At 42.3% G+C, this 11359-nt stretch overlaps 1 protein-coding gene across 1 annotated transcript; it reads right to left on the bottom strand.

The window, feature by feature from the left end:
* Positions 1–9675: 9675 nt before the first annotated feature.
* On the bottom strand, positions 9676–11153 carry LOC120105448 (senescence-specific cysteine protease SAG39-like). Its single transcript, XM_039117929.1, has 2 exons — positions 10710–11153; positions 9676–10601 (listed from the first exon to the last, which is right to left on the bottom strand). Exons 1-2 carry the CDS (start codon positions 11137–11139, stop codon positions 10015–10017), a joined length of 1017 nt encoding a protein of 338 aa, XP_038973857.1. The 5' UTR covers positions 11140–11153; the 3' UTR covers positions 9676–10014.
* Positions 11154–11359: the final 206 nt, after the last annotated feature.

Below are 11359 nucleotides of genomic sequence, written 5' to 3'. Positions count from 1 at the left end.
GAGTACTATGCACATGAGACAAGATATAATCATGGCTCGAGGTAAAATCTCAAGATCAATAACAAGATGAACATGAACTCAACATAAAGAATATGGAGTAAATCATCAATATCACCACAATCAATATCAACTCATCTGAAGCATATATGGAATAATCAAGTCAACATATATGCTACTCATGAATATGTTCAACAGGTCATAGTACTGAATCATATAAATCAGGTGTCAATAGGCCGAATCATCAACAAGGCAGCTATCGGGAGGTGGGTTTTACGCCCCAGGCGAACCAGCAACAACTCCCTACTGCCATATGCATACATCGAATATGACACCACACCAATATGTAAATCATCACTAGACAGCTGTCGGAAGGTGGGTTTTACGCCCCAGGCGAACCAGCAACAACTTCCTACTGTCACATGCATATGCAGGATAAGACACCATACCGATAACATAAATGCTAGACAGCTATCGGGAGGTGGGTTTTACGCCCCAGGCGAACCAGCAACAACTCCCTACTGTCACATGCATATGCAGGATAAGACACCACACTGATCATATAAATGCCGGCCAGTATCCAGAACAGAAATCCATCTCACATCTACATACTAAACGGCACCTCGCGGGAATTCTACATCCGCGGAAAGCCATACTGCACCTCGCGGGGTCTTACTATGCCCGGCGGCAAGCAGAATATAAGTCGTAGGACCGGCCGATCCTACGCCTAGGGCCGTGTCCCCCCTAGGAAGGGACTGGGCTCCGCCCACCCAGAAGGCTACTATGTGCACAAAGGCCGATGTTCAACCCCATAGACTATAGGTGTCCTGCAAATACTGCCAAGCCATGCATAAATGCCATAATGCACCCTCCCAATACTCTACTAAAAAGGAGCATAATCAAGACTACCACTCACTCGGCCACGACCCAATTATAACTAACATCAGGGTTGGGAGTGAGGAATCACGGGAGTACAATGCAACTCAATATACCATGAGAAGGGCTCTACAAGTCTTTGAAATAGAGGAAATGAAATCAATTTACAAAAGAAGTCATTTCACAATTCAGATCCAATTTAATTACTCATAAAGGAGTATAATCAAGCTACGACTCACAAGTCTTTAAAATAGAGGAAATGAAATCAATTTACAAAAGAAATCATTTCACAATTCGGAATCAATTTAATTACTCATCAACCCCTCGTAATTCCTCTCAATGTTCCCTCAAATGCATGTACAGAATAATCAAGCATGGAGAATCAAGATTATAGAGGAATCTACTACAATATCAATCAATATGCTCAAGTGGAATCAATTCACACTTGGCGACATTCATGAAAATGAATTAAGGATGCTCATGGTGCAAAGTACATGACTCCCACTCACCTGTCAATCTGACACAGCCCTGATACGCCTCCAAAAATCTACAGCAGGCAGTGGAGAACTTCTTCCTCTTGTTCCCTAGCTTCTTGCCCAACTGTGACATGCATTTACAATACATTTAGTCTTGTATCAAGGGCTATAATTTACGTGCCAATTATAACATAGGGAACTTTAATTGATTCAACTCCCCTGTTCCCTAAATCTTTTCTTTTCTTTCTTCTTTTCCTTTTTAATTAATTAACTCACCATTTATGTGTATTAGGGACTCCTTTGCATGAGTACAAGGTCCCTTTTAGCTTGATCTAGGCTTAATACTCTATTATAGCATGAAATCCCCTATTTTCCACCCGGATGAACAGTAACCCGAACTGACAGTGGGTTACTTCATCCCGGTTTTGATCCACTTTCAGGACTCCAAATTTGATGAAATTTTTACCTAACATTCTACACTCACAGAGGATTCCAAAGAGATAACATGCATCATCATCGGAGGCCGTTTGACCCCCTAAATAATTTGCCGAAGTTGAGACTTCGACACAGTTTTTCCGTAGTGCCGGAAAAATTTGTCAAAATCCGATTCTTCTTCTTTTAACCACCTCTACAACCCTTATCCGACCCCTCTAGACTATATCCACCCTTTGTATAGCCTAATGTCATCAAAAGACTAGATAGGGATGGATATTTACCTTTTTCTTTTTGGAAATCGAGGTCCTTGCGTAGAGGGGAAGGAGATCTACGTTTTTCCCTTCAGCTGGAAGTGCAACCGGGATCCCTTTCCTCCTTGAATCCCCTTCCTCTTCTTCTTTCTTCTTCTTCTTCTTCTCTTTTTCTTTCTTTCTTTCCTCTGTTTCACGCCTGAGAACCCCCTCCCTCTTTCTCTCGGTTTCACCAGCTCAAACCCTCCAATTAAATCACATCAAAACACTATTCACCCTTTGTTTAATATTATTAAATTTCCATTTTGCCCCTAACACTTCAACATATCTACCGTTATGCCATTAACTTTTGATTCCTTCCAATTTTACCCTTACCACTTCAATGCATCTACAACTATGCCATTATCTTTTGATTCCTTCCAATTTTACCCCTTATATCAATTTTAAAGGACTATTCTATCCCTTTTTATATATATAAAAAAAAATTTGGGGTTATTACATCCTCCCCCCCTTATATAAAATTCGTCCTCGAATTTAAAAGAGTAAATTACCTGTCATAGCTGCATTCGATGTCTGTGCCTCCTGTGGATTTACCGTGAACACCCTTCCTTGCCCTCTGCCTACTGGAGCTGACAGTTGAGATGGTCCAGCACTCTGCTGTGACGCTGGTGTCTGACCTCTGCCTCTGCCTACAGGCTCCCTACTACTAGGCCTGTCCATCTGCACAGAAGGATAGGATGCCAAAGGCACAAACTGCTGGGTGGCACCCTGCGGGCATTCTCTGACAAAATGACCCGGTTGTCCACATCTGTAGCACACTCCCTGATCCATTCTGCATCTGCCAGGGTGCTGCTTCCCACATATGCCACATACTGGCCATGATTGGAACCTAGATTCAGTTCTGGCCATAGTGACTGGAGGACGAGGTACTGATGGTAGAAAAGTATCTTGTGATTGACCTCTTTCCCTCCATTTCCTCTTACGTGGGGCAGGTGGAGCTGAGCGTACAGACTGCTCCGTCGGGCCCTCCGAGAGATCTACTCCCTCAGATCTATCTCTACTGCTTTGCCCTTTTCCCATACTCATTTTCCTCTGTTCTCTTTCAGCTCTTTCCTCTTTGTTTCTGGTCTCCCACTGTTTTGCTTTATCTATCAGCCTAGACAAAGTGGGGACCTCTACTGCCAGTACTGCATTATAAAGCGGGGAAATCAAACCTCGCCTGAATCTTTCTATCCTGGCAGCTTCAGTGGGGATGATGTAAGGAGCATACTTCCCCAATCTAGTGAACTCACGAGCGTACTCAGATACGCTCATTCCGGGCATCTGCTTCAGCCTCTCAAACTGAAGAGCCCGATTCTGCCTCTCAGCTGGAGACAAGAACTCATCCATCACTGCTTGTCTGAACTCTTCCCAGGTTGGAGGATTCCTACTGTACAATCTGTCCTCCACGTGCCTCTGGTACCAGCCCCAGGCATCTTCCTTCATTGTAAGCCCTACAAGTTCTATAGCTCTTGCATCAGAACAGGACAGTCTCCGTATCATCTTTTCAGTCTCCTCCAGAAATCTCTGAGGATCTTCACCTTCTTCCCCTTTAAACTCCGGGGTTCTGAGCCTAAGAAATTCATGTACAGTAATCCCCTCATCATCTAGAGCCCGCCTGGCCAAACTTCTTGGCACAGGTACAGGAGGTGGGATGGATACTACTGACGGGGCAGGAGATTTCCCCCGAGCAATTTGCTCCCTCAGAGCCTGATTCTCCGCCAGTAACTGTTCCATCAATGCATCTCTACTTCCTACATCTCCTTGATCATCAACCCTCCGTCTATCAGCAGGAGGAGGTTTTTCTCTTTGGGGCTCGACATGTGCAGAACCCGCATCCAATGCTATATCTGGCTCCATCCTCCTTCCAGGACGAGCAGGTCCTCTCCTTGGAGGTATTCTTTATATCTCTCTAAAAAAGTCAAAAAGAGAGGATGGTCGTTACACACTGAGTCATGATATATTTTACTGAGTTGTAAATGACTCATAAAATAACATACAGAAAAATCCTATGCTCCATAGTATAATCCTATACTTAATCCTGACTCATCCTATTGCTCTGACAGGACTCTTGTTTAACCTTTGCTCTGATACCAAGCTTTGTCACGACCCCCGCCCCGTTCCCGGCGGGCCGCCGCGACGGTCCTAGGGTGCGGGTAGGCATAAGGCCACCAGCCACCGTGTAGAACCCTACTACCTATCAATCATCAATAAATCTTGAAAAATTTGGCATGATGCATGCACAAAATGATCACTTTTCCTATAGTGACCTGTCAGGATTATCTCAATACATACAACACACTACCTGTCAGAGCAGCAATCACATAATCCGTCACATAATGAACCTGGACAATATATATCAATACATTATCTCAGGCATATAACTCATCTGTATAAAAATCTGGTTCCCATTCCATCCATGGTCAAACCCATATCCACAACAGGATCTATGACTGTAACTATGCACTATATACAATAGAAGGTTTATAATACACCAAAAGGTATAAACCTCTATCTACATTATACTATACTATACTATGGAGCGGCACAGCTAGCAGGCAACCACTAATCCTGCTCCTCTCTATACAATACCTTTCCTGCAATCAAAAACATCAAACTGGGGAGTGAGTATATAAATACTCAGTGAGTGGAGTAGAGAGTACTATGCACATGAGACAAGATATAATCATGGCTCGAGGTAAAATCTCAAGATCAATAACAAGATGAACATGAACTCAACATAAAGAATATGGAGTAAATCATCAATATCACCACAATCAATATCAACTCATCTGAAGCATATATGGAATAATCAAGTCAACATATATGCTACTCATGAATATGTTCAACAGGTCATAGTACTGAATCATATAAATCAGGTGTCAATAGGCCGAATCATCAACAAGGCAGCTATCGGGAGGTGGGTTTTACGCCCCAGGCGAACCAGCAACAACTCCCTACTGCCATATGCATACATCGAATATGACACCACACCAATATGTAAATCATCACTAGACAGCTGTCGGAAGGTGGGTTTTACGCCCCAGGCGAACCAGCAACAACTTCCTACTGTCACATGCATATGCAGGATAAGACACCATACCGATAACATAAATGCTAGACAGCTATCGGGAGGTGGGTTTTACGCCCCAGGCGAACCAGCAACAACTCCCTACTGTCACATGCATATGCAGGATAAGACACCACACTGATCATATAAATGCCGGCCAGTATCCAGAACAGAAATCCATCTCACATCTACATACTAAACGGCACCTCGCGGGAATTCTACATCCGCGGAAAGCCATACTGCACCTCGCGGGGTCTTACTATGCCCGGCGGCAAGCAGAATATAAGTCGTAGGACCGGCCGATCCTACGCCTAGGGCCGTGTCCCCCCCTAGGAAGGGACTGGGCTCCGCCCACCCAGAAGGCTACTATGTGCACAAAGGCCGATGTTCAACCCCATCGACTATAGGTGTCCTGCAAATACTGCCAAGCCATGCATAAATGCCATAATGCACCCTCCCAATACTCTACTAAAAAGGAGCATAATCAAGACTACCACTCACTCGGCCACGACCCAATTATAACTAACATCAGGGTTGGGAGTGAGGAATCACGGGAGTACAATGCAACTCAATATACCATGAGAAGGGCTCTACAAGTCTTTGAAATAGAGAAAATGAAATCAATTTACAAAAGAAGTCATTTCACAATTCAGATCCAATTTAATTACTCATAAAGGAGTATAATCAAGCTACGACTCACAAGTCTTTAAAATAGAGGAAATGAAATCAATTTACAAAAGAAATCATTTCACAATTCGGAATCAATTTAATTACTCATCAACCCCTCGTAATTCCTCTCAATGTTCCCTCAAATGCATATACAGAATAATCAAGCATGGAGAATCAAGATTATAGAGGAATCTACTACAATATCAATCAATATGCTCAAGTGGAATCAATTCACACTTGGCGACATTCATGAAAATGAATTAAGGATGCTCATGGTGCAAAGTACATGACTCCCACTCACCTGTCAATCTGGCACAGCCCTGATACGCCTCCAAAAATCTACAGCAGGCAGTGGAGAACTTCTTCCTCTTGTTCCCTAGCTTCTTGCCCAACTGTGACATGCATTTACAATACATTTAGTCTTGTATCAAGGGCTATAATTTACGTGCCAATTATAACATAGGGAACTTTAATTGATTCAACTCCCCTGTTCCCTAAATCTTTTCTTTTCTTTCTTCTTTTCCTTTTTAATTAATTAACTCACCATTTATGTGTATTAGGGACTCCTTTGCATGAGTACAAGGTCCCTTTTAGCTTGATCTAGGCTTAATACTCTATTATAGCATGAAATCCCCTATTTTCCACCCGGATGAACAGTAACCCGAACTGACAGTGGGTTACTTCATCCCGGTTTTGATCCACTTTCAGGACTCCAAATTTGATGAAATTTTTACCTAACATTCTACACTCATAGAGGATTCCAAAGAGATAACATGCATCATCATCGGAGGCTGTTTGACCCCCTAAATAATTTGCCGAAGTTGAGACTTCGACACAGTTTTTCCGTAGTGCCGGAAAAATTTGTCAAAATCCGATTCTTCTTCTTTTAACCACCTCTACAACCCTTATCCGACCCCTCTAGACTATATCCACCCTTTGTATAGCCTAATGTCATCAAAAGACTAGATAGGGATGGATATTTACCTTTTTCTTTTTGGAAATCGAGGTCCTTGCGTAGAGGGGAAGGAGATCTACGTTTTTCCCTTCAGCTGGAAGTGCAACCGGGATCCCTTTCCTCCTTGAATCCCCTTCCTCTTCTTCTTTCTTCTTCTTCTTCTTCTCTTTTTCTTTCTTTCTTTCCTCTGTTTCACGCCTGAGAACCCCCTCCCTCTTTCTCTCGGTTTCACCAGCTCAAACCCTCCAATTAAATCACATCAAAACACTATTCACCCTTTGTTTAATATTATTAAATTCCCATTTTGCCCCTAACACTTCAACATATCTACCGTTATGCCATTAACTTTTGATTCCTTCCAATTTTACCCTTACCACTTCAATGCATCTACAACTATGCCATTATCTTTTGATTCCTTCCAATTTTACCCCTTATATCAATTTTAAAGGACTATTCTATCCCTTTTTATATATAAAAAAAAAATTTGGGGTTATTACAACTGGCTATATTTTTAGTGAACTGCCTGTGAAATAGTCTATTAGATAGTTTTGACTATTGTAAAATAGATAATTTGCTGCAAGTAGATTTTTTATTCTAGTTTGCTGCGAGTATATTTTTGGAATCCTTTTATGCAAGTAGATCTAACAATTATTCTGGTTTTCTTATTATGTAGTGGCTATATGTTAATCTAAATTACACTTTGCAGCCGGAGTTTAATGGTTCTGAAAATCTTGAATTTTCAGAATTCTATAAAAAAACTCATACCAAGAAGAACAAAGAGTGGATTGATCCTATTTGCGCCGTGAAACATGAAGGTATCTAAAATCTCAATAATCATTTAAATCAGTTTCTGCTTTTGCAAGGTTATATACATTTAATTCTGTAGTTACCTTTGCATTGACAGTCAAAGATGTTGAGCTTGCGAGAAGAATCTTTTCAATCCGGTGTGCAATTAACATCAGAGGAGATGTCTAGGTAGGCACTTGAAAAAAGAAAGAGATACATTCTTGGATTTGGGGTTGGACTGAAGCCCTCTTCATCTTCTTCCACACCTAGTCGTGTGTCACAGGACCATGTTGGAGAGTTGCATAAACTTAAAGCTAGGATGGAGGAGATGAAGATGGAGCGTGAGGAGTTGCGGAGGCAATTGGAGCAGGAGAGGAGAGAGCATGAGGAGGAAAAGAAAGAGCGGGAGGAAGAACAGAAGCAAATTGCACATCTTACAAGTTTGGTGACAGAGTTCCTAAAGGAAAAGACTCAAACGCACAAGTCATCTATCCATCATGATGGGGCCATGTATTCAACTGGTGGTACAAATACTTGTTGGTATGTATTCTCATTTATATTACATAGGTTATTTAGAGATTTTGACCAAATTAAGCGAAATGTCATTGTGAACTTATACTTGAATTTTAGTTTATTATTTTTCACATGTGGTTATTGATTGTGTATTCTTTTCGCTTTCTCAGATACATGGTGGAGTTATGAGCATGCGAAATCTAATTTCTGGTACATGGATAGCTTTTGTTCAGACGATCATGGTGGAGTTGTCTACAAGCAGAATCCAGTTTTTGGTATTAGAATATTTTTGTCTACATGATGGTTGTTTGGATGAATAGCAAGATCAGATATTTTAGGATTTTTAATTTACATTTTGATGTGTTTGGTGATGATTATCACCTTAACATATGGTATGGATGAAACATTGTGATGTATGGTTAATAGGTATGCTTGACTTTAGACTTATAGATAATGATATTTATAATAAATGATTATGGATTCTCCAACATTGTGTATACTTCTATTTGGATGAGCAAATGTATTGTGCAATATGGATATTGGATAGGCTATTCTTCAGTGGTGCTGCCATCGATTAGATGGACCATCGTGGATGGATGGACTATTGACATCCTCGGAGATGATTGAGTGACTGACCAGCCACTGGGTAGAATGCCGACGATGGTGGACTCAACAAGATTGGCCGGGGGCAGAGTCAGTGTCTTGATCAGTCGGGGCGGATGGAACGAGGTAGTGATCCGGGGGCGCCTTCAGAGAGCAGTTGGCTGAGAGGGTCCTGGCAATTCTGATCCTTGGTGAGGCGAGAAGAGACAGGCGACTGTGGGCATCGAGAGGAAGGGCGAGGGTGTGTGCTAGGGATTTGCAAGTGCCAATGGGTAGAGAGGCCACAAGACAGATTGCGGGCATATGGATATGGAGGATGTGGGTGCACCCTTGAGTGGCCTTGTTTGTTTGGAAGGTAGTTTGGGGCTGCTTACCGACTCGAAGGATGCTGGCAAGCAGAGGTGTCAGAATCACCTCTTACTTAACAACAAAAGATTCTGGATCTGATTTTTTAGGGATGCATCCTCAAAAAATTGGAGTTGATATAATTGAAGTATGGGAGGTTCCCTTCCCCCACCCCTATTTTATCAAAAAATAAAATAAAACGAAATAAAATTGTGTAGGATTCCATAACTCCAAAAGGTAGTTCAAGATTAGATCCAATCATTTATACTAATTTAGATTTTATACTATATGAAAACTCATTCTAAAATTAATCCCATAATAGATATTTAACTAAACATAAACCTACTTCAATATAAATCCTTATCTTAGGCTCTCAAATAACTTGGTTTTCTAAATAGATTTAGTTTTTATCTTTATTTCTACTCTACAGTAAGTGCCTTCCATAGCATGCCTCGAATCAGATGGTATCAAAACTTAATTTATTTATTAAGTATGTACAGGAAGCCATTGATTAATTAGATATTACAGATAAAAGAATAAAATTCCATAAAAGAGATTTATAACGTTGTAGAAGAAAGATTTCCAACATCTCTCTCTTTCTCTCTCTGGTATGGTTCATGTGGAGCAAGGAGAGGAAATCTTTTCTCAGAGAGGAGGAATTCGGAGATATTATGGGATGATCGTGTGGAGTCGAACTCAGCATGTAGGTTATAGGAAGAGAAGCAAAATATCTTGAAGCAATAAGGTTTACGTGGACCCTGTCCATGATATATCATCCATGTCTAAATGGCATATGGATACAACAAACAAATAAAACCAAGCATAGTATTTGAACTTTCAATGCACTAACAGCCACTAGATATGATGGCTAATACGACAGACATTGATGCAAAGCAAAGTAGGCTGGCGCTACAATTTTAGACAGAACTGGAGAAATCATTGTAGGCCAAGATTATAAGTAACCATGTAGTACGTTAATGAGATGTCGTCCTTTGCAATTCATGCGGTTGGATAAGAAGGTTGCATGGCAATGCCACAGAGACCTTCTGCGGCGTCGATGTCCCGGAGCAACCTCATATATCCGTTTTCGCCCCAAGTGGTACCCCATGAATTCTTGAGCAGCCAATACTTAGTTCCATCAGTTGCCTTCCCATAGCCCACGACAGTGACAGCATGGTCCAGATCAGTTCCGCAATTACCCATGAAGACGCCGCCGGAGTAAAACTGGAAGTCTTTCCCACTGCCCTCGATGGCAACGGAAACGGGCTGTTTTGCGACTGCTTGTAAGAGCGATGACTCGCTGTTCCTAGGCACGTCTTCGTAGCCGCTGATGGTGGCTGCAACGGATGAACTTTTATTGGTGTCGCAGGTTCCATCCTTCGCCATGTAAGGATAATTAGCTTCCGTCGTTATGCCTTTATTGCTGATGATGAACTTAAATGCATCATCCATTATGCCCCCATCGCATCCTCCATTCTTCTTGTCGCAATCCACAAGTTGTTGCTCTGATAAGGAGGTCAATTTGCCAGTGCTGATCTGAGCGATCCCTTCAGTAGCCGCGACGGCAGAAAATGCCCAGCAACATCCTATTTTATTTTATTCATTAGTATGACTTGTTAGTGAAGCACCTAAGTACGTACGTACATCAATTCATTCTTCGAAAGAACTACAATCGTACGTGCATCGTATCGTACCACATTGGCCTTGATCCTTGACGGGAGTTACTGCTCCTTTACTCCTCCAGTCCACGCTTGGAGGCACGTCGGTTACGTTCGCATATCCGAAGTTCTGTCCTGTGGCACGCATCGGCTTGGGCTTAAATCCAGTGTGAGAAGCCCTGAACTCCTCGGTGGTGAGATCGGCAAATTGGTTGATGTTGAGCTTGTATTTGCGATGCCCAGCTTGGTTCGTGGATTCAATGTAATCGACGTTGGCTTTGAAGATCTGGAAGCGGTGCTCCTTCTCTGCTGCATCTTTGTACACACGCCCATACTGCACCATCCATTGCGCGTGCCTCGCGGCCATCAGACTGTCGCCGATGGTGCGGGACGCATCTCTTGGGGAAAAGCCCATGAAGAACAAGGCAAGTATAAGCCATAGGCATTGGTGGGTGGTAGAAGCCATGGTCTTGTGGTATATTATGGTGTTTGCTTGATGCAAACAATAGGTGTCGAGCCGGGATTATATAGAGGTTATTGGCTTGGAAGGAGGTTTGGAGCCTGACGGACGGCATCCCGACGGGCATCGCACGTTTTCCAAAGAGTGATGAGCGGCCTGTTTTGACGGACTCTTGTTTAATTGTTTGCTGGATTCTGCAGTTTGGGCCGTTCATCACGCTTCGATG

This window comes from Phoenix dactylifera, unplaced genomic scaffold, assembly GCF_009389715.1.
Source record: "Phoenix dactylifera cultivar Barhee BC4 unplaced genomic scaffold, palm_55x_up_171113_PBpolish2nd_filt_p 000285F, whole genome shotgun sequence".
NCBI lineage: Eukaryota > Viridiplantae > Streptophyta > Magnoliopsida > Arecales > Arecaceae > Phoenix > Phoenix dactylifera.
The sequence above is the reverse complement of the archived record's forward strand: the minus strand, read 5'-3'. Positions and strand labels throughout refer to the sequence as shown.